Raw genomic sequence first — 24,742 nt, forward strand, 5'->3', positions numbered from 1 at the left:
TGTTTTGTTGGTTTGATTTCATAACTGTGGCCACTATCTTTGCTCATGACCGAGCTGATCTTCAGCATCAACTGATGGTTTGACATTTACCTTGGGAGTTTGTCAAAGCAAAGGAGAATTACAGTAGGATTGATCATAGCCCAGTTAGATCATTATGCTTGAATGCCACTGCAAAACTGTTTTTTAGTCAGGCCCTTCTAATAACAGGCCTACTCTGCTACAGATCGATAGAATTATTAGGCCAAAAGTTTTACACTGTTCCTAATTTGCTGCCCTGCTGTACCCTTTTCCACTCAACACTAATCACTGGTATGAAAGGATGAATTTCTAAGAGCTCAGGAACGGTGGGATAGAAGATGCAGCCTCCCCAAGACAGACCAGCAATCTCTTTATTATTTTCTTACTGGATTGCAAGCGAAAAGCGAGTTCAGTTATAGGATGAGTGTGCAAAATCTAAGCGTTTCACGTTAAGCCTCTCCAAACTGCTATACATCCCAACATAGAATTTATACAATTAAACTGCGCTTGTGTTTATGTGCAAACTTCAATAATTTGCAAAGCAGCAACTCAACCATGAGATACCTAACACATTGCTATAAATCATAAATTTCAGAGCTGCGATATAAAAAAATTAGCCCCACGGGCGGAGCTGCGTGCTGATGTCATCGTGTCTCAGTGTTCCCTGCAGTGACAGTGTTATGTGAATTGTCTGCTAAGAACTGTGTACTGTATGGCGCTTTGATCTCTTTTAACATGCAAGTGTGAATTTAGTTATAATAAACCATATAAATTGTATTACACTATTGGTGCATTCTGTTTCCATATTTTCATCCACGTTTTGTTGAGAGGTTATCTGGCGGAGGATTACCATACATTTCCTGCCCCTTATTGAGAGGGTTTTAGAGCCACTCCTAACGATTTATACTTGGAGTATTAAAAGTTCTGCCCTTTAGACCTTTCTAGAGATACGGTAGGTGAGTTACAGCGGTACACGTGCATTTCGTCCATTTGAGGTGGCGTTGGCATTTTTTTGCACAAGGATGGTAGTCATCATCGATGATGGACATTCACTAAATTTATGAACTTTTAAAAAAAAGAATCTTCTGTTCATTCATGTGAACTTTCTTGTTTTTTCTTGTCTTTTTCTTTTTATAGCATCTGTGGTTTAACTACATCTTGGTGTTTAACCTCTTCAGCCACAGAAGGTTTACCCCCCCTTCATGACGAGGCCATTTTTTGGCACTGCATTACTCTAACTGATAATTGTGCGGTTGTGGGATGCTGTACCCAAATAAAATTGTCCTTTTTTCCCCACCAATAAAGCTTTCTTTTGGTGGTATTCGATTCATTTTTTTTTTTTGCGATAAAGACAAAAAAATACTTTTGAAAAGAAAACACAAAATTTTTTACTTTAAGCTAAAAAACATACCCAATAGAAACATGTAAAAAATGTAATTTCATCGGTTTAGGCTAATGTGTTATCTACTACATGTTTTTGGTAAAAAAAATCCCAATAAGGGTATATTGATTAGTTTGCACAAAAGTTATAGCGTCTACAAATTTTTTTTACTAGTAATGGTGGTGATCAGAGATTTTTAGCAGGACAGCTACATTCAGCAGACAAATCAGACATTAACTGACACTTTTTTAGGGACCAGCGACACTAATACAGTGATCAGTGCTAAAAATATGCACTGTAACTGTACTATTGACACTGGCAGGGAAGGGGTTAACATCAGGGGCTATCAAAGGGTTAAATGTCTTCCTTGGGAGTGCTTTCGAACTGTGTGTGGGGGGTGCTTTAACTGGGGGAAGACAGAGATCTGTGTTCCTGCTTAGCAGAAAAACAAGATCTCCATCTTCCCCTCTCACAGAGTTGCGGTCTGCCTTCTTTACATAAGCAGACCACCGTTCTGCCTCCTCTAAAAATGATTGCGGCGTGTCGGCGAACATCGGGTCCGTCAGACCCGCTGATTGGCTCCAGCTGTGTCCAATCACAATGGAAAGAGTTGCCGGCGGCGCGCGTGTGCGCACCCCAGACCCAGTGACAAAATCCCGTACAGGTACGCGATTTCGTGCAGGAGGGCCGCCCTGCCACAGTTTATCTGCGTGGGGCATTCCAGAAGAGGTTACTTAACTAATTTTTTGATAGCGCAGCTCTGAAATGTATGATATACATCCTAACATACCTGAAATATTGCATTCGAAACTAGGATTATTGGTTTGCATATATTACAATATTATGCAGCTTGGATCTGTGCACAAACTTCTTCAATGTTATTTTGCAGTGCAGGTTGTTGGCTGTAAAGTTTTACCACAGTGTTTTTGTACCTGACTGTTTGAGCCTGTTTTTTGGCATCAAGCTGGATACTCTGATCTTACAAGAATATTCCAAACATTAAAACTAAATACAGGAGATGGTAAGAGAGTGCGGACATAATACAAGAGATGGTCAGAGAGTGCTGATATGATACAAGAGATGGTCAGAGACTGCGGACATGATACAAGAGATGGTCAGAAACTGCGGACATGATACAAGAGATGGTCAGAAACTGCGGACATGATACAAGAGGTGTGGTCAGAGACTGCAGACATAATACAAGAGATGGTTAGAGACTGTGGACATAATACAAGAGATGGGAGATTTGGAGTGAGATTTGATGATGTCAGTACTGTGCTGCTTACTGTTCTTGCTGGAAGCTCTAACATGAAGAAGCAATGCCCTGCCTCCACCAAGGTAGCCACCTTCACACAGAGAAACTCCAATGAGATCAGTTGCAGGGAAACCACAGGCAATATTATTGAGTAAAAAGGGCAAAGCAACAGAAACACTTTAATACCCCCTTCTACTTCCTTCACTTCCTGTCTAATGTCAGTATGACAGGAAGTGAGGGTAAAAATATTTAATTGAGCACTAGATAGTAGTAAAAACCTAAAAGGGTTTCTAATCTTTCCCCATTCCATCAAAAAAAAAAAAAAAAACTTTGCTGCACATACACTTTAGCCCTAAAAATACCATTATAATTCATTTTTATTTTCCCATGGTTTAACTATTTGGTTTTTTTTTGTGTAGCCTAAAAGGTTTTGTATGTACCATGCTTGGTGACATTTCATTAAAAATAATGTTCCAGGGAAAAGCTGTTCCCATGCTAATGTTATAAAAAAAATGATTTACTGTGACTATTCTTAGAGTTGTAGGGAAGAATGTATTCTAGTGAAAAAGCATATCAAGAAGCTTATCATACATATTAAGTAATAAAGCCCAACTCCTGGATAAAATTACTGCCCATTCACTCCTCCCTCCCAGCCCCCTTTCTCTGATCACTGCGTTTTAAAAAAGAAAACACTTTTTAAATCCCTGTTTTTACTAAACCTAAAGTGGTTTTAAAGCCTTAGATGGATCAAAATGTATCTGGTCCCTGTTGAACCCTCTGAATTTTTATCGATCAATGGCCAGCTTAAAGCGGAGTTCCGGCCTCAAATTTTTTTTTCAATAAAAATACCCCTGGGACAGTCAGGGCTAGTGCATTTCAGCAATGATAGCCTCTGAACTGTCCCCTGTTTCACTTACCTTTTAGAAGAAATACCTACCTTGAAAATGTCTTGTCCAGCGCTGCCATCTCATGTGTGGGCAGCTGAAGCCAGAGCGTCCTCTTCTGTGACGTCGGAGTCCCAGAATGCCCTGCACCGGCCCCGCTCGTCACTTCCGGTGCAGGCACGTCATCCCTGCACAGCTTCTGGGCATGCCCAGAAGGTGTTTAGCAGGGAATTTTCTCTGAAGTGCTGCTGTGCTGTGCTGGAGTCTGGACCTTAACCTTAACTCCAGGAGGACAGGTCACCAACAACCATTAGTTGTGTCTCTCTCTGTGTGCTGTGTTCTAGATCTGAACTTCAACCATGGATCAAGTTCAGGGCTGCTAGAACAGTTGGAGTTCAGTTTTTTTCTTCTGTTTTTATAAACTCTTTCATAATATCTCTTCTTATCCTCCTCTTATTTCATGCTTGCAATGCATACCTCAGTCTCAACATTAGAGTGTAAAATAGGTGTAAGGTTGATGATCTCTTACAAAAGCCAATCCTGCCATTCTGCATATAAGCACAGTGGGCAGGATGGATTTTTTTTCTTTGCTCTTGTGTTATCTATTTTATGACAAATATTGGCTCTGAAAAAAAGGAAGGCAACCTACAAATGAACAGGCTCTCTCTCCCCATGTGTGTGCTATCTGGACATTCACATAACAGTGGGAACATTCTGAGATTTACCCTTAGCTGTATGGAGTGCTGTGCTACTACATTTGAATGCTGCCCTGAAGGTTATTAATCCCTATTTAAATGTATGCTGCTAGCCTGCTACATTGTAGTCCTGCTGAAGAAGTTGTTGACGCTTTCCATGCGATGCTAGGTCTACTGTTCTTAGATTAAAGTGGTAGTAAACCACAAAAAATCTTCTCCCTGAAAGTTAATGACATAATGTGCTAGTATGCATTGCATAAATTATTATTATTATCACATTATTTTTATTATCACTTTATTTTTGCACGGCTGTTTTGTTACATATTTGAATGTATTCTGTGTTAATTATCTCACAGCAGAGCAGAGTCGCTGCTTATATTAACAATTAGTTGTGGTTATAATAATGATGTTTTCCAAGCGCAGTTTCAAATTTTGGATTTTATATATGTGTGTGTGTGTGCCTCTTTCCCTTTTTGCCTTCCTTTAGGCTAAAACTGCAGTGCAGAATTTCTTCCTGTCATTGATTCATACTATAACTAGGAGATTGTGGGAACTGCTGGCAACGTTTATTGACTGAGGTGCTGGGTGCTGAGTCTTCTATAATTGCTGTTGTGTTAGCCTGTTAGGCCCTGACTGTTCACATGTAGCAATTTGGGATTTTGGGCAGAATATCCCTGTGATTCCGCCCGCCGCCACACCCAGATTCCAATCCAAATCGCACGGCAATGCTAGCAAAATGCAGCACGTGTGTTTGTGTTCTATTAATTTTTAGTGACACCAAAATGTGGTGTCGTTTTGCTATGATTGTTGAGTGATTTATCACACAAGGATCCAAAACCACACCATGCTTTGGTGCCACTAAAAATGAAAAGAACACAAACACATTTGCTGCGTTTTGCGAACATTGCAGTATGATTTGGAATTGCAGGCAGAATCACAGGGATACTGCCAGCCCGTGATCCCAAATCACTACATGTGAACAGGACCTTAATGACATCGACTAAGGCTGGGCTGAGTTATCCATTCCTGTTGTGATACTGTTGTTTCCCGAGTGCACCGCATTCTAAGTATCTTCTTTTTTCCTGTATGTATGGACTCTGCGGTGTCTGCAAAGTAACACTTCTCTTGTTCTGTATGTCTGTTTAACAAAAAATCAGTGTGTGCTTTGCTTCTTCCTTCCACAAGATGGTGCCCTTTGCATGTGCCCAGTAAAGATCCTAAATTGCTACATGTGAAAAGTCAGGGCCTAACAGGCTAAAACAACAGCAATTATGGAGGCCCCGGCCTCAATGTATTTTATAGGTACAAGGAAGCCCAGGTTTTGTTTAACAACGTCTCTTAGACCCTCCCACTCTGATCTGACTCTATCAGCAAGCTGTATTGGCTGAGAGAAGCAGGCTCCCTCTGTCTGCTGTCTGTAAGTTCTGGAACAACTTCCTGCAAACCACTGAAGAGGAACTCTGTTGGATTTGTGTCTGTCTCGATTTGACATGAGGAGTGTTTCCCCTCCTAGCAAGGTAGCAGCGCTTGGCACTGTATAAAATAGCCTCCCTAGACCGTTCAGTTCTCTACCCTGTGCACTCCCTCACTTCAATTAACTTCCCCATCCCCACTTGCAGCCTAGCATTACAGACAGTAGTGTTTACAGTTTTTGGGGTCTTTTTATATTTTAAAATTCTGTTTGTCAAAAAGCAATATTTTTGTTTGTTTATAAAACTTGATTTTATTTTTAAAGACGTTATGTATCACAACGGCTAAGGCTCAGTAGTTCACATATAGTTGAACCGCATTCGATTTGCATGTCACGTGAACCAAACCGGCTTTCTATGAAGCCGGTGTTCCATGAGAATTACTTACCCGTGAGAAAAACCTACCCCTCGTCACTTCCGGTACTCGGCACTGTATGTAATGCAGCGGGTACATTAAAACAGATGTGCTGAAATAGGAGTGATCTCCGCTCCTGTCCCGGTCACTTCCCTGCTCTCGGATAGTAAATATAAAAGCGGCGGCGGCTGTATGAAAACATAAATCACGGAGCCGAAAGCCGCTTTTATATTTACTTGCCGAGAGCAGGGAAGTGACCGGGACAGGAGCGGAGATGACTTGTATTTCTGCACAGCTGTTTTATGTAAGCGCCGCGTCGGTAGGTTTTTTTCACGGTACACCGTGATCTCTTCATACTAGTGCGCATGCGCACTAGTAAGCTCCTCTGTTCTTCCTTTAGGTATCCGGGGCTCTGAGCATGCGCACTGCTGCGCTGCTCAGCTGTTTCTGGCCGGAAGTGACGAGGGGTAGGTAATTCTCACGGGGTAGGTAATTCTCACGTTACACCGGTTCACATATATGCGGTGCAGCAGCAGTGCAAATTCAAATTGAATTTGCAGCGAATTTAAAAAGAGTCCTGTGCATTTTCTGAGCACTGCGGTGCAATTCAGATGCGCATTCCTGGCTCATTGCCTTCTTAATCACACATCTTATTAGTTTTGAAAATTAATTCAATGAGTAAAAGAAAAACAGCGTGCGGGTCTCCACTAATCCATACCAGGCTCTTTTGGGTTTGGTATGGATTTTAAGGAAAACCCCACGCCAATTTTCTTTTTTTTTTAAAGGGCGTGGAGTGTTGATGGGGACAAGGGCCTCTTCCTCGCAACCCCTGCTCCCAGATCCCGCCCCCCCCCCATGTGAATGAGTATTGGGAACATTGTACCCCTACTCAATCACCAAAAAAAGATGTCAATATAAAATAAAAACACAGAGACAATTTTAGCAAATCCCTTTTTTAAAAAAACAATGTTTGCCAGTGTAGATCCAGTGTCAGTCATGATGAACGCCACGGCCGCCGACCCAAAGAAAATAAAAAAGCTTGGCACTGGTTCCCGCCATCTGCTTGCTCCGCTGCCTGACAGAACCACTCAGCGACATCATCGTGTGGTGGGCCCTGCCCCTGTGAAGTCACTGACGGTGCATGCTGGGTTGATGACGTCACCGAGTGGCCCCTGCTCCTTAGCTATTTAAAAACTTTCAGACAGCGGGAGCAAGTGATGGGTGTAGAGCTTTTTTTTTTTTTTTGGGGTGGCGTGCCATTTAAGGATGCTGGATCTACACTGGGGAACATTTTTTTTAAATTAAGGAATTGTCGAAAACTATATCTGTGTTTTCATTTCTTTTTGACACTTTTTTTAGTGAATGAGTAGGGGTACCATGTACCCCATACTCATTTACATGGGGGGTGGGATCTGGGGGCCCCCCTTTTCCAATAAACCCCCTGTCCGCAGACCCCCCACAACCACCGGCCAGGGTTGTGTGGAAGAGGCCCTTGCCTCCTCCCTGCCTTAAAGCACCCCTTTCCCATGTTGAAAGCATGTGGCTGGGTTTGTTTAGGAGGGAGGAGGGCCACCTCCCTTTTCTGGCCTGCCAGGCTGCATGCTCAAATAAGGTGCTGGAATGGGTTTTGGGGGGGTATATTTTTTTAATTTTGTCGTGGGGGTTCCCCTTAAAACCCATACCAGACCTGACAACTGATGAGTCATCTGTTGTTATGGACACAGCGGCTGGCTTCCTAACCCACTCCTTAACAATTAGCTATTGTTAAAGATGCTGGTGTCCACTGACCAGCTGCTTTGGAAATTTGCAGTGAAAATGGAGGGGAAATTTGCACTGGACATGTGTGAACCTAACCTAAATCTGTGTCTGTAGTGCATGTTCAAACCCCAATAACATAAATAATAATATTATTCGATTTTTACTCCAAGCAAACCCTCTCCACTCCCCACAGTCTTCTGGGACATGTCACAAGTTAATTTATTTCAGTAATTCAATTCAAAAAGTGAAACTTATATTTTATATAGATGTGTTACACACAGAGTGATATATTTCAAACATTTCTTTTCTTAATAATTTTAACCACTTGCCAACCAGTCACGCTGACTGTACTGCGGCAAAGTGGCTTGTTATCGTCTGGCAACGTAGACCTACGTCACCAGACATTCCCCTCTCTCGGAGACTCGCTCCCGCTGTATTCAGTTACAGAGGGAGTCAGGCCAGGGGAGGAGCGGCGGTGATCACCGCCGCTCTTCCCCGATCGTCGGGGATCTACTGTGGAAATCCGCCCGCTTGTGTAAACAAAGCGGGCGGATCTCCTAAGTGACAGGCAGGGTCAGATTGCAGGGTTCAGCATAGCTGAACCTGCGATCTGTCTCTGTGTCACTCAGTCACCTCCCCCCACACACATTAGTAAGCAGAAGGCATACATTAACCCCTCCCTCTCCAATAAAAATTAACCCCTTCCCTGCCAGTGTCATTTTTACAGTAACAGTGCATATGTATAGCACTGATTACTGTAGTAATGTCACTGGTACCCCCAAAAGTGTCAAAAATGTCAGTCAAGGGTCCGATCTGTCTGCCGCAATGTCGCAGTGCCGCAAAAAAAATCGCAGATCGCCGCCATTACTCGTTAAAAAAAAAAACATGACAGAAATCTTTCCCTTAGTTAGTAAACGCAATAACTTTTGCGCAAACCAATCAAAATACGATTATTGCGATTTTTTTTTAACAAAAATATGTAGCAGAAAACAAATTGACCTAAAATGACAAAAAAAATAGATTTTTACATTTTTTGGGGGGGGGGAATTTCATATAAAAAAATGTGAAAAATATATAAAAAGCGCAAAAAGTAAAAATCGCACAGGTGATCAAATACCACCAAAAGAAAGCTCTATTTGTGGGGAAAAAAAGGATATAAATTTCATTTGGGTACAGTGTTGCACGACTGTGCAATTGTCCATTAAAGTAACGCAGTGCCGAATCGCAAAATATGGCCTGGTCAGGAATGGGGTAAAACCTTCCAGTCATAAAGCGGTTAAAAATACGCTCATTGAGAATTTTTTTTGTCAAAGACATGTAGCTAAATACATTTTGGTCTAAATATATGACAAAAATTGAATATATTGGATATTTTTTAACTGTCAAAGTAGAAAAATATTGTTTTCTCTTACGTCCTCCGACAGTCGCCGCCATCTTCATATTTGTCACAATGGGGTATTAGTCCCTGCTTCGTAGGAGTAGCTAGGCAACAGAATATGTCAATATTAAAGGTTTTAACATATTCCCACCCCCAGGGGGTGGTCCCCTCAGACAATACCCTCCCATTTCCTGTATCCATTCCTCAGTTTCAATGTCTAGCTTGTCAGGAGTGGCTGCATGTCTCTATGCTGGGGCTTTTGTCTCAGCCTTTCTCTTCTTTTTTTATTTTATTTGAGTTTTTTTCTCTTTCTTTACTTAGCTGTTATTTTTACCAGCATCAGTTTAGTTCTTCTGATGAAGAGGATCATGCGGGCTGCGTCTCGGGCTGACCCCCCTGTTCGCAGGTTGTGGGTCAGTGGCTTCTCAGCCCGACATCGAGCGTTCAGTCAGGTACCGCTCCTGGCGTTCTGAACGACCCATCCCTGTTCGGTGCAGGGATGCTATGGTGAGGTGGCTACCTCACTGGACGCTGTGCGGTTTTTTTAACCCACCTTTGCTGCGTCCTGGATGCGACTCTCCCTGTCTCATGTACAGTGGCTTGTTCGCCTGTGCGGGTTCCCCACGCCACCTATGAGGTAAGTGTAAATCTATGTGGGGACCTGTCTGTCTGGGGGGTGTCAGTCTGGGACTGTGTTACCCTGCCTCTGTCACACTGTAAATGTTCCCTATCTCTCTGGTGCATGCTGTGGGCTGCAAGGAGGGGGGCTGTGCTGCACTTCTGTGTCAGACTGGGCTTGTGTGTCAGACTGTGTGCTGTAAAACATGCATGAATCGTGTTGGGGCACATTACTGAGACCGCTGCGGCGGTCCGCCATGTTTACTGTGCATTTCACTGAGGTGAGGGAGCGGAGTTTTTCGGCGCCAAATGACGCCATTTTGTCAGCGCTCGCTCCGGCCGCATGGTAACACTGCTGGCGGCCATTTTCTTGTAGCCTTCCATAGGCTTGCACAGAAGCGCCCTGTATTACATCACATCCTTTTCCCTGGGTGCACCGATCGGAGCAGCAGCAGCAGCAGTGGTCTTTACAGGTTTTATCCTCTCTATCCCTGTGTCCTTGCCTAAGTTTAGCCTTTATCCCTGTGGGGGTCTCGATTGTGCTAGTGTGTGTGTGCGGTGGGCAGCGCTCGCCGCGCTTGTTGTAGGGGCTGTTAACCCTTTATTTTCCGGTCTGATCTGGGGGCAATGGATTCTCAGGAAAGCAAATATCCTACCACTTTGGTGGGTTCATGAGGGACTGCTGTTTTCCCCCCAGGGGGGGATTTGGCTGCGGTTGTGCTAATCTTGCTGCTCAGGTGCAAATGCTGGTGGCTGCTCAATCCACAAAAAGGCCCAGAGTTTTAATTTCCTCTGATTCAGAGGATGATGGTGATGGGGCTGCTATGGCTGGGGTCTCCTTATCGGGGTCCCGTTCCTCCCTGGATCTTGTGGGGTCCGAGGTGGAGGCTGAGGTAGAAGGGGTGGATAATTCTCCCCCTGGCTCGCCTGAAGAGCTTGCACTCATGGATGAATTGATTGCTTCTATCAAGCAAACGCTGCATTTACAAGATGAACCATGTCCTCCTGCTGCTCTGGCGGCTTATGGGACACAAAAAAGGCGCAAGTCATCGCAGGTTTTCCCCTGCACGGATGATTTTCAGCGCGCTGTTAAGGAGCAATGGCGCAATATACGCAAGCCTTTTGCTGTACCAAGTGGGTTCAGGCTGCGTTATCCCTTCACACCCGCTACTGATGAACGTTGGTGTGTGCCACCTCCGGTGGATCACGCGGTGGCGGTTTTGAATAAGTCCACTGCGGTTCCCTCAGAGGACGCCCCGGTGTTCCGGGATGCCACGGACAGGAGACTGGAGTCTCTTGCCCACCATACTTACTCTGTTACCGGGTCTATGCTGAAAGCTTTATTTGCTTCACTTATGACAGCCCAGGCTGTCGTGAATTGGACGCAAGTGCTTAGGCGCGTCCTGGTGGCTGAATCTGCCTCCCCGGCGACTTTGGATATCGTGGATCAAATCCATCAGGGTGTCATGTATCTGTGTGATGCGGACATGGATATGGTACCGCTGACTGCACGTGTGCGTAGTGTGGCGGTGTTGTCTCGCCGCTTGGTTTGGTTGAAGTGTTGGTCTGTGGACCGATCTTCGCGCAAAACCTTGGCCAATCTGCCTTATGATGGGTCTCGCCTTTTTGGCGACTCTTTGGATACTCTGATAAAGGGGGTCACGGGTGGCAAGAGCACGCTCCTGCCCCACTCCCACAAGCTCTTCAAGGGTCAAGGCTCCCATAAGAAGTCAGGTAAGCAGAATTCCGGGCAGTCCGGACAAGCTGCGCGTAACAATGCGGCCTGAAGGGGCGCCCTCACCCAGTTCTGGGGTGGGGGGACGCTTGCTCGGTTTTCTTCAGCCCTGGCTGGCCCGCGTTCGGGACAGGTGGGTTCAGGAAATCATTCGGTCTGGCTACAAGATCGAGTTTCTCTCTCGGCCGGAGAGCAGATTTTTTCCCTCAAATCTTCAACTGTCTCTGGATCCTTTGCGGGCTCTGCACCTGGCGGTGCGGGACCTGCGGGCTCAGGGAGTGGTGCTTCCGGTACCTCACCGGGACAGATTTCGGGGGTTCTATTCCAATCTGTTCACTGTGCCCAGAAAGGAGGGCAAAGTTCGTCCGATCCTGGACTTGAAGGCCCTGAACCGCTTTGTGCGGGTTCGCAAGTTCCGCATGGATTCACTGCGGTCGGTGGTGGCTGCCCTGGTTCCAGAGTTCATGGCCTCCATCGACTTGAAGGATGCGTACGAGGGTCACCAGAGGTACCTTCGATTCGCCATTGCGGAGGATCACTACCAATTTGTGGCGTTGCCTTTTGGTCTCGCCTCTGCCCCACGGGTGTTCACCAAGGTGCTTGCACCGGTTCTGGCTTTGTTGAGAGCCCAGGGCATCTCTGTCCTGGGGTATCTGGATGACATTCTGGTTCGGTCTGCGACCAACCAGGGTCTGGTGGAGGCCCTGTCCGTCACAATGCAAACTCTACAGGAGTTTGGGTGGACGATAAATGTTCCAAAGTCGACGCTGTGTCCGTCGGTTCGTCTTCCCTACCTGAGAATGGTCCTGGACTCAGTCCAGGCGAAGGTCTTCCTACCGGACGACAAACTCGGGACTCTTCAGGAAGAAGTCAGGTCCCTCAGGGACGCTCCGTGCTCGTCCTTCCGGGCGTGCATGCGGTGTCTGGGATTGATGGTCTCGGCTTTCGAGGCGATTCCCTTCGCCCAGTTTCACACGAGTGGGCTCCAGGCGGAGATCCTGTCCAGGTGGAACGGGCGACCACAGTCTCTGGAACTCCAGATTTCCTTGAGTCATCGCACCAGAAGGGATCTTCTGTGGTGGCTCCAGTCCCCGTCGGTGTCGGGGGGCAAGTCTTTTCGTCCTCTTTCATGGACGGTGATCACCACGGATGCCAGCCTGTCGGGCTGGGGTGGTGTTCTGGGCGTTCTGTCCGCCCAGGGAACTTGGTCGGAGGAGGAATCCTCCCTTCCGATCAATATTCTAGTATTGCGAGCGATAAATCTCTGCCTCCGTCGTTGGACGGACAGGCTGCAGGGCTGCCCGGTTCGGGTGCGGACGGACAATGCCACGGTGGTGGCTTACATCAATCGCCAAGGGGGCACCAGGAGTGCCCGAGCGGCTCGAGTAGTGGCCAACATTCTGTCTTGGGCCGAGACACACGTCCCGGCGAGATCGGCGGTTCACATTCCGGGGGTGGAGAACTGGCAGGCGGATTATCTGAGCCGCCAGACCCTGGACCAGGGGGAATGGTCCCTTCACCCGGATGTCTTCCAGATGTTGTGCGCGAAGTGGGGTCTTCCGGAGGTCGACCGGTTTGCGTCTCGTTTGAACAACAAGGTGAGAAGGTTCGTGGCAAAAACGCGCGATCCTCGGGCAGACGCGTCAGACGCGTTGGTAGTCCCGTGGCATCAGTATCGGCTGATGTATGCGTTTCCACCGATTCAATTACTGTCCAGGTTCCTTCGCAGGTTGCACTCGGAACAAAACACAGTGATTCTTGTGGCACCGGACTGGCCTCGCCGGTCCTGGTACGCAGATCTCGTGAATCTGGCGATCGACGCTCCATGGCGTCTGCCTCTTCGGGTAGATCTTCTGTCTCAAGGGCCGATATTCCATCCTGCTTTACATTCGCTGGCTTTGACGGCCTGGCTGTTGAAACGGAAATCCTGAAGGATAGAGGTCTCTCTCCTGAGGTCGTTCACACTTTGATCAATGCGAGGAAATCTTCCTCGGGGAAGGTCTATTACCGTGCTTGGAAGGCGTATTTTGCCTGGTGTGAGTCCAGGAGGGTCTCACCTCGCACCTACTCGGTGTCTAGAGTGTTGTCCTTCCTTTAGACGGGTGTCGACCAGCGCTTGGCGCTGGCTACGATCAAGGGTCAGGTGTCTGCGCTGGCCGTTCTTTTTCAACGTCCTGTGGCATCTAACTCCTTGGTTAGCACCTTTGTTCAAGGGGTGCGACATCTGGTCCCTCCTAGGAGGGATCCTTTGCCTCCTTGGGACTTGAACCTTGTTCTGTCCGTGTTACTACGTGCTCCTTTTGAGCAGATCAGGGAGATCTCGTTGTCTATGCTGTCCAAGAAGGTCGCTTTTTTGGTGGCGATCACTTCGGCTCGCAGAGTGTCGGATGGCGGCTTTGTCCTGCAAGTCTCCGTACCTGGTCGTTCACTTGGATACGGTGGTCTTACGACCTAACCCTTCTTGTCTTCCGAAGTGCGTTTCGGATTTTCATCTCAATGAGGACATTGTCTTGCCTTCGCTCTGCGCGAAGCCTAAGCATCCGAAGGTGGTACGGTTACACTCCTTGGATGTTGTTCGGGCGATTAGGGTTTACCTGAAATCGACTGAGTCTTTTCGCAAGACGGATTCCTTGTTTGTACTTCCGGATGGTTCTCGGAAGGGCATGGCGGCGTCGGGTTCCACCATCGCCAAATGGATCAGACAGACCATTGAACAGGCATATGCTTTGAAGGGGAAAGTTCCCCCTATGCCTGTGAAGGCGCACTCTACCAGATCGTGGAGTACGTCTTGGGCCTGTCGTCATGGGGCTTCTGTGGCCCAGGTGTGTAGGGTGGCGACTTGGTCGACTGTACACACTTTCACAAAATTCTACAGAGTAGATGTTCAGGCGTCGGCGGATGCTTCCTTTGGCCGCAAGGTTCCTAGTGCGGCAGTTCCGTAAGGGTCTTTGTTTTTGGGCCCTTTATCTGTTCGGGATTTGTTTCTTATCCCTGGGTTATTTGTTTTCCTGGGTTGTTGCTCCTGTTGAGCAAATTTTTTCAGGTTGCCCAGCTGGGTTCCTTCTTTTGGTAAGGTTCCCTTCTCTGATGTGGAGACGGCGTTGCCTTTAGGCACGACTGCGTTTCCCACCCCTCATGTTTTCCCCATTGTGACGAATATGAAGATGGCGGCGACTGTCGGAGGACGTAAGAGAAAACTGAATTTTTGTAAAATCTTACCTGTAAAATTCCTTTCTCTGAGTCCTCTGACAGTCGCCACCCCCGCCCCTCTTTTGGGGTTTGATGTACTCTCTACTGCTATTCCACTGAAACTGAGGAATGGATACAGGAAATGGGAGGGTATTGTCTGAGGGGACCACCCCCTGGGGTGGGAATATGTTAAAACCTTTAATATTGACATATTCTGTTGCCTAGCTACTCCTACGAAGCAGGGACTAATACCCCATTGTGACGAATATGAAGATGGCGGCGACTGTCGGAGGACTCAGAGAAAGGAATTTTACAGGTAAGATTTTACAAAAATTCCGTTATTTTTTCAAAATTGTCGCTTTTTTTAATTAATATCGCAAAAAATGAAAATCGCACAGGTGATCAAATACCAAGAAAGCTCTGTTTGTGGGAAAAAAAGGACGTAAATTTCGTTTGGGTACGGCGTTGCATGACCGCGCAATTGTCAGTTAAAGTCGCACAGTGCCGAATCGCAAAAAGTGGCCTGGACGTAAGACAGCAAAATCCTCCGGTGGTAAAGTGGTTAATGATTATTGCTTACAGCTAGTGAAAACCCAAAATTCAGTATTTTAGAAAATCAGAATATTACATAAGACCAATTAAAAAAAAAACTATTTTTAATCCAGAAATGCTGGCTTACTGAAAAGTATGTCCATGTATAGTATTCACTCAATACTTGGTCAGGCTCCTTTTGCATGAATTACTGCATCAATGCGCTGTGGCATGGAGGCAATCAGCCTGTGACACTGGTGAGGTGTAATGGAAGCCCAGGTTGCTTTGATAGCATTTAGCTCATCTGCATTGTTGGGTCTGGTGTCTCTCATCTTCCTCTTGACAATACCCCAAAGATTCTCAATGGGGTTTAGGTCAAGCACAGTGATACCATGATTATTAAACCAGGTACTGGTACTTTTGGCAGTGTGGGCAGGTGCCAAGTCCTGCTGGAAAATTTAATCAGCATCTCCATAAAGCTGGTCAGCAGAGGGAAGCATGCAGTGCTTGAGAATCTCCTGGTAGAGGGCTCGCTGTCTTTGGTTTTGATAAAACACAGTGGACCAACACTAGCAGATGACAAGGCTGACCAAATCATCATAGACATTTTGCCCACACTGCCAAAAGTAATAATACCTAGTTTAATGATCACGGTATCACTGTGCTTGATTGGCCAGCAAACTTGCCTGACCTAAAACCCATAGAGAATCTGTGGGATATTTTCAAGAGGAAGATGAGAGATCCAACGATGCAGACGAGCTGAAGGCCACATATAAGCAATCTGGGCTTCCATAACACCTCAGCAGTGCCACAGGCTGATCGCCTCCATGCTATGCTGCATTGATGTAGTAATTCATGCAAAAGGAGCCCCGACCAAGTATTGAGTGTATACTATACTGTGCATGGACATACTTTTCAGTAAGCCAACATTTCTGTAATAAAAATCCTTTTTTAACCACTTTAAGACTGGAGGATTTTCCTGCTTAATGACCAGGCCACTTTTTTTCAACTTGGCACTGTGTGTCTTTAATTGACAATTGCGCGGTCATGCAATTCTGTACTCAAACAAAATTTACGTCCTTTTTTTCCCCGATATTAATAAAGAAAGAGCGAACATTTTGAGAAAAAATTAAATTTTCCACTTTGTCTTTGAAAAAATATCAAACTACAAACTATGGTGTAAATACTGGAATTTATACAGCTTTTACTTTCTGACATTTCATGAAGTGCTAAAATGGCAGGGCAGTACAAACCCCCCCCAAATTACCACTTTTTGGAAAGTAGACATCCTAAGGAATGCCCTGAAAGGCATGTTGAGCCCATTGGATATTTATTTTTTTTTTTTTGTCACAGGTGTTTGAAAAAGACAAAAAAAAATAATTTTTTTTTTTTTTACACAAAGTTGTCATTGAAATGATATATTGCTCATGCATGCCATGGGTATACAGTGCCTTGCGAAAGTATTCGGCCCCCTTGAACTTTGCGACCTTTTGCCACATTTCAGGCTTCAAACATAAAGATATAAAACTGTAATTTTTTGTGAAGAATCAACAAGTGGGACACAATCATGAAGTGGAACAAAATTTATTGGATATTTCAAACTTTTTTAACAAATAAAAAACTGAAAAATTGGGCATGCAAAATTATTCAGCCCCCTTAAGTTAATACGTTGTAGCGCCACCTTTTGCTGCGATTACAGCTGTAAGTCGCTTGGGGTATGTCTCTATCAGTTTTGCACATCGAGAGACTGAAATTTTTGCCCATTCCTCCTTGCAAAACAGCTCGAGCTCAGTGAGGTTGGATGGAGAGTGTTTGTGAACAGCAGTTTTCAGTTCTTTCCACAGATTCTCGATTGGATTTAGGTCTGGACTTTGACTTGGCCATTCTAACACCTGGATATGTTTATTTGTGAACCATTATATTGTAGATTTTGCTTTATGTTTTGGATCATTGTCTTGTTGGAAGACAAATCTCCGTCCCAGTCTCAGGTCTTTTGCAGACTTCATCAGGTTTTCTTCCAGAATGGTCCTGTATTTGGTTCCATCCATCTTCCCATCAATTTTAACCATCTTCCCTGTCCCTGCTGAAGAAAAGCAGGCCCAAACCATGATGCTGCCACCACCATGTTTGACAGTGGGGATGGTGTGTTCAGGGTGATGAGCTGTGTTGCTTTTACGCAAACATATAGTTTTGCATTGTTGCCAAAAAGTTTGATTTTGGTTTCATCTGACCAGAGCACCTTCTTCCACATGTTTGGTGTGTCTCCCAGGTGGCTTGTGGCAAATTTTAAACTACACTTTTTATGGATATCTTTAAGAAATGGCTTTCTTCTTGCCACTCTTCCATAAAGGCCAGATTTGTGCAGTATACGACTGATTGTTGTCCTATGGACAGAGTCTCCCACCTCAGCTGTAAATCTCTGCAGTTCATCCAGAGTGATCATGGGACTCTTGGCTGCATCTCTGATCAGTATTCTCCTTGTATGAGCTGAAAGTTTAGAGGGACGGCCAGGTAAAATTGGCTGTTTCCACATGAATTCCGGGTTGGGCAGTAAATGGGGGAAGTACAGGTGCTGTATAATCTGTGGGCTGCCAATTAGAATATGCCAGCGCTTCAGGGAGGGCACTATGGGCTCTATGGGCCTGTCTTTCGAATTCTCGATGGCTGCGGGCCACTACTGGTGCTAGCCACCGCACCAGCTTCAACTGCACTTATGGGACTCGCCACGTCACCAAGTCTTACTGTAGTGATGGTTTGTCTATCACCAGGGTGTACTAGGCTGCTGGTGCTTGCCAGTTCACCAGAAGTGCGAGTGGCACTAGTACCAACTCTCTGCTCCATATGAGCACCCTGCGATCTCTGCACCTCAGCAAATCCAGAATGGGGTCGGGTATGCCTGACCTTAGCAGGGACCCCTCCGTCGTTGGAGCTATCTGTCAGGGAGCCACTGCTGTCTATAGGCTCATATACTGACCCTGATTCTGCCAGTGAGGCTTTCCCATCGCTCTTATCTGACATGGTCAATATGCTGTAGGCCTCTTCATTACTGTACCACCGTTTAGACATTTTAGCCACTAAATTTACAGGTACACTAGTGTGACTCACGAATGAAAAAAAGCACCTGGTTGTCGAGGACTATTGCAACCGCTACAAAAAAACTGCTAGTGCTAGCAGAGACCAGGCCTGACTCTGGTATTGCTGCGGTTTGTGTTGTGTTGTGTTTTTGGAAGTGACAGTAATCTATTGATTACTGCACTTGCCTGGGTGGGGTGGGCAGGTGCCGTGACCAATCCTGCTAACGCTGCATTTTGGGAACCTTAAAAAATTTGGGACGCGAGCTAGTTCTGATCAGATCAAAGATATTGATCCGTTCAGATACTATACTAGTAATGGAGGTGTTTGGTGTGTGTATGTGTGTGTTACTGGCAATCAAAAGTTTAAATTATATTTCTAACTATGCGACGGGGATCTGCGCTTTACTAGACTGACGCTAACTAGTGTTAACGCTAACTATGTCACCTGTGACACTAATAATAGTGATCAGAAAAAAAACTGTACACTATAAAAGTGACACTGTGACAGGGCAATAAAGGGGTAAACTGGGGGTGATCAGGGGGGGATGGCGGGTACCCTAGACCTACTTGGGACAGAAACGAACTCGCTAGCGCTAAATCAAGGAACAATCACACTATTACAGAAATACAGAAAACTGCTATTTACCTGTATATAGTGTGCAATGTGACGGGTGAAGGGGTTAATTGGGGTGATCAGGGAGGGATCAGGGGGTTAAATCTTTATTGAGGGGGTGGTGGGTATCCTAAGCCTAAAAGTAACGGTCGCTAGCGCTAAACCAAGTCACACTATTACAGAAATATATAAAACTGCTATATACTGTGTATATAGTGTGCAATGTGACAGGGGGTGTAGGGGTTAACTGGGGGTGATCAGGGGGTTAAATCTTTATTGGGGGGGTGGCGGATACCCTAAACCTACTTGGGACAGAAACGAACTTGCTAGCGCTAACTGAAGTCACAATCACACTATTACAGATACAAAGAAAATCGCTATATACCTGTATCTAGTGTGCAATGTGACAGGGGGTGAAGGGGTTAACTGGGGGTGATCAGGGGGTAAATCTTTATTGGGGGGGAGGCGGGTATTCTAACCCTAAAGGTAACGGTCGCTAGCACTAAACCAAGTCACACTATTACAGAAATATAGAAAACCGCTATATACTAGATTGTAAGCTCTAACGAGCAGGGCCCTCTAGTTCCTCCTGTTTTGAATTGTATTGTAACTGTATTGTCTTCCCTCACATTGTAAAGCTCTGCGCAAACTGTTGGCGCTATATAAATGCTTAAATGTGCCTATCTACGTGTGTGTGTGCCTGGTGTAGTACTCACAGTTTTATCCTCTCTTCTCTCACGCTGAAATCCAAAAAGAATTTGGGGAGGGAAGAGAGGGTAATTTCTGTGCTTGTGTTTACATTACACAGGCACAGCTAGGTCTGTGATTGGTCAGGACCGATCAGCAGGTCCAGGCCTTAGTGAAACTCACAAGTGTTTTTTTTTTTTTTTTACCACTACTCTTCCTTTATACTGGCTTTTGAAATTTAGAGCCCTTTTACACTGAGGCGCTTGAAAACTGCCCATAACACACTGAGCGCTTTTGCAGGGTTTGGCGGGACTTTGAGGCGTTAGGGTGTGCTTTTTTAAGGACACCTGACTCAAAAACTACTTCAAGAACCATTTTGAGGCACTGTTGAAGCGTTTTCCAGGCGTTTCCTATTAATTTTAACCAGTTCCCGACCGCACGTCGCCGATTTACTGCAGCAGGTGGCTCCGATTGCCGCCTAACACCCGCAATCGTTCCCCGCTGAGAGAGAACGATCAGCTGTTGTAAACACAGCTGACCATTCTTCTCTCTGGAATGAATATTGTTTTTTTTTTCTAGAATTGTTGCTCTTTTTTTGTTTATAGCGCAAAAAATAAAAATCGCACAGGTGATCAAATATCACCAAAAGAAAGCTCTATTTGTGGGAAATAAAGGACATCAATTTTATTTGGGTACAGCGTCGCGCGACTGCGCAATTGTCCGTTAAATTCACGCAGTGCCGAATCGCGAAATATGGCCTGGTCATTAAGGGGGAAAATCTTCCAGTTCAGAAGTGGTTAATGGAGAGGGGCGGTTTCTGGGGCCCTTTTTTTAAAGATGCTGAGATTTTTTACCGCCCGAGTGTGAAAGCATGCATTGATTTTAATGGGAGTAGGTTTTCAAGTGCTTTTCTTGTTTTTATTTAGCGCCAATGCACATGAAAAGCGCCTTAGTGTGAAAGGGCTCTTACACATTCAGCAATTTAGAAATTGGGTGAAAGGTTTAGCACTGGGGAAAACTTTTTTGAAGGATAAAAAGTGCATTTTATAGACATACATCAGACCAAAATGAGGGGCAAGTTAGGAGGAAAGAGGGACAGAGGGACTTTGTTTCAAATCAGGGACAACCCCTCAAATTCAGGGACAGTTGGGAGCTATGGGAAAAAAAGGCACCTTTTACATATAAAATAATAAACGCCCAGATGTGTATGATTTATTTTTAGTAAATCATTCTGCAAAGGATCGCCCATGATCAGTGGATGGAGGGTGCCATGCCAGGCTCGGCTCTATATATTAGTACAGAGGTTGGAGGAAGTATGAATGGACTGAGAGTGCGGTGATCAGTATAATCCTGTTGTATGGAGAACTTCCCTCGGATAATGTTTGGTAACTATTATCATTGTGAGTGGGACAGGTTAAAGGGGACGATCATGTTTAAAGTGTTTTGGCGGCAGCAGCCCAGCGCCCGTCTCTGGCAGTCAGATGATTGTCCATCGATGGCTGTCACGTGCCAGCGCGGTGTCTGATCGAGCGCCCCGCCCACCTGACTTAACCCATGCGCTCCCAGGCACTGACATTATTAGCCGGGAGCTAGGTGGTTAAGGGAGCGGGCGGAGAGCGGACCGGGGCGGGGAAGAGAATCTGACCCTTCTTCTCTTCCGAGTGCTGGCGCTCTGTGACAGCGGGGCTCCGGTGTATTCCAGGTATCGGCACCGACACCCACTCCTGACGCCCTCAGGATGCCCACTAACTTCACGGTGGTTCCTGTGGAACAGCAGGACGGTGTGACGGAGACTGAGCTCGGGGCAGCGGGACAGGAGGAGGGCGGCAGACAGAGGAGTCACAGCGAGGAGTCTTTGTTGGGTAAGTTATCAGTGAACTTCCTCATTTGCTGTATGTGAGAGGAGAGGAGAGGACGGGGCCCCTAGGGAAGGTCCGCAGTGTTCACCTGAGGTATCATGACGTCACTCACACACCCCGCCCCTGGACCCGAGCAGCGCTTCTAGGAGGTGTGCGCCCTCCTATGTATCACTGATATAACAGTATGGGGGGCTGCCTGCCTAGGAGAGGAACTGAAACCTCTTCTGTATGTTGTCCATGCCTGCTCTGTGTGGGCATGTTTCTCTTTCAGTTTGTGCTAAATGATACACTTACCGGCCACTTTATTAGATACACCTGCTCTATTGCTTGGTAACACAAATTGCTAATCAGCCAATCACATGGCAGCAACTCCATACATTTAGGAATCTAGACGTGGTGAAGTCAACTTGCTGAAGTTCAAACGAGCAGCAGAATGGGAAGAAAGAGAGGATTTAAGTGATTTGTGCGTGGCATGGCTGTTGGTGCAAAACAGGTTGGTCTGAGTATTTCAGAAACTGCTGATCTGCTGGGATATTCACACACAACCATCTGTAGGGTGTACAGAGAATGGTCCGAAAAAGAGAAAATGTCCAGTCAGTGGCCGATGTGGGGCTGAAAATGCCCTGTTGATGCCAGAGGAGAATGGGCAGCCTGGTTCGAGATAATAGAAAGGCAACCACTCATTTAGAACCAAGGTATGCAGAATACAATCTGAACGTACAGCAGATGGGCTACAGCAGCAGAAGACCACACCAGGTGCCACTACTGTCAGCTAAGAACAGGAAACTGAGGCTACAGTTCGCACAGGTTTACCAAAATTGCACAACAGAAGATTGGAAAAACGTTGCCTGGCCTGATGAGTCTTGACTTCAGCTGCAACATTCAGATGGTAGGGTCAGATTTTAAAGAGAAAGTAAACCCCCCCCCCCCCCCAAAAAAAAACCCTGTAAGACAAAGGCATAATAAGCTAGTATGCATTGCATACTAGCTCATTATGAAATACTTGCCTTAGAATGAAGCCCCCGCAGTGCCGCCCGCTCAGCGATAGGACGGCCGTCCTGGTTCGTGTCCTCCGGCCAGCTGATTGGCCAGAGGCGCGATTACATCACTCCCATGCATGCGCGCGGGAGCCGCCATTCACGGCAAAGGTGTTCCTTCAGAGCGCATGCGCCAATGACGTCATTGGCTGCTTTAAAAGTAAATATCTCCTAAACGGTGAAAGTGTCGGTTCACATTTGTGCGATCACAGAGATTGCATGTAATCCGGAGCGCACTGCTCCTAAAATTACATGCGATCTCTGTGCGGTGCAAATTCAGCCATACCGTTTGTATGGGTGAATTCACACTGTAATCGCACTAAACGCGCACAGGACCCTCTTTTTGGTCTGCAGCAGAATTGGATCGCATGGTGGTTCACACTACTGCGATCCACATCTGTGCGAACTCTGAGATCGCACTGCAATATGTGATCTGATCTGGGGGTGACGTTAACTTTGAATTGGCACCCCCAGGGTATTGCATATGGCAGTATGAACTGCCTGTGCTGCGGATGCAATGTGGGAATACGCAGTATATTTGCAGCGTTCCCGCATCGCATAAATGTGAACCGGCACTTGCAGTACCTAATACGGTAGGTACAAGTTCCAAGAGAGGGTTTACAACTTTAACGTAAACAACATGAAAGCATGGATCCATCCTGCTTTGTATCAACATTTCAGGCTGCGGGTGTAAGGCCCCTTTCACACGATTGGACCAATTGGGTCCACCTGTCCTTTTTTTCAGGCAGACCTGACCGGACCACCCATTCTCTTCTATGGGGAGCCGTCTGCCATCCGATCTGACCAGATCTTCTGAAAACCGACACATGGCTATACGTTCGCCATCCGTCTGGTGAACACGCTGTTTGTTTTTCATCCGATCTCTTCATAGAGGAGAGCGGGACTCTTGACAGGTCCATCTCTGTACAGTGAGCAGAGACGGACCTGTTATCCGCCTTTGTGCATTCTATGCAGGTAAAAAACCTTCTCTGTGCAGCAGCTCCTCGATACTTAACTCAGCCTGATCCTACTCCAGCAATGTGCATGAGAGCTTCAGCTCTCCCTCCTCATTGGCTAAGACAGCAGAGGGAGCCAATGGGGAAGGTAGGGGGGGGGCAGTGGCTGTGTGTGTATAAAGGCAGGAGGGAGGGGCCAGGAAAAACAGCAGGGGACCCAAATCACTTCGTTGATCCCTGCTGAGCTAGCGGAGTCTGCGGGGCGAATCCGCCCTGTGAGAAAGGGGCCTAATGGTGTGAGGGATATTTTCTGGGCACAGTTTGGGCCCCTTAGCACCAATTGAGCATTGTTTAAATGCCTCGGCCTACCTGAGTATTGTTGCTGACCATGTTCATCCCTTGACTACAGTGTACCCATCTTCTGATGGCTGCTTCTAGCAGGATAATGTACCATGTCACAAATCATCTTAAACTGGTTTCTTGAGTATGACAATGAGTACCCTGTACCCCAGTGCCCTCCACAGTCACCAGATCTCAATCCAGTAGAGCACCTTTGAAATGTGATGGAACGGGAGATTTGCATCATGGATGTGCAGCTGACAAATATGCAGCAACTGCGTTATGCTATCATGTCACTATGGACCAAAATCTCTGAGGAGTGTTCCCAACATTTTGTTGACTCTATGCCACGAAGAATTAAGGCAATTTTGAAGGCAAAAGGGGGTCCAACCTGGTACTAGTACTAGAAAGGTGTATCCAATTAAATAAATATATCGCTCCCTTCTCATGTTTTTTTAATTTAAGCTAATTAAAAAAAAAAAAGATTTTTCTAGCCGACCCAATCGGACCCTTCATTCACCTTTTTTATGGAGCGGTGGAGGTAAACGGACTTGTGTCCATTCACACCCGTCTACCTCCGATCTGGTAAAAACAAACAGGAGATCAGCTCCCCTCCGTCTGTCCCCTGCTGAGAAAATCTGATTTGGCTCATGTGAAAGGGTCTGAGCTAAGCACACTCTCCTTCCTGCATTCCTAAAATAAGGGCAGATTGATTCCAGGAAGTAAATGCTACATGAATCATTTGCCCTTACTCGAGATGGCCGCGGCCAGAAATGTTAGGGGGTGTTTTTCAAAGTGATTTCTCAACAAAATAAAGCATGGAGACATGGATGGATGGGGGAGTTTGCTTTGAATTTTTTTTGTGGTGCTCAGATGCAAGGAAAATCTGCTTTACTATCCTAGATACAGAA

The 24,742-nt window shown here is 46.1% G+C and overlaps 1 protein-coding gene across 2 annotated transcripts in view; it reads left to right on the plus strand.

Annotated features, from left to right (window-relative positions):
* Positions 1 to 24,742, plus strand: part of SLC12A7 (solute carrier family 12 member 7) — a 550,671-nt gene that overhangs the window by 91,769 nt on the left and 434,160 nt on the right. The window contains exon 1 of one of the 2 annotated variants that reach the window (XM_082257549.1): positions 21,259 to 21,502. The exons of the other annotated variant lie outside the window; for it this stretch is intronic. Coding sequence (XP_082113675.1) covers positions 21,379 to 21,502 — 124 coding nt within the window. The 5' untranslated portion in view covers positions 21,259 to 21,378. Of the gene's footprint in view, positions 1 to 21,258; positions 21,503 to 24,742 lie in introns of those variants that run through there. 2 annotated transcript variants of the gene reach the window in all.

The sequence above is a fragment of the Pelophylax lessonae genome (genome assembly GCF_965119305.1).
Source record: "Pelophylax lessonae genome assembly, chromosome: 5".
NCBI lineage: Eukaryota > Metazoa > Chordata > Amphibia > Anura > Ranidae > Pelophylax > Pelophylax lessonae.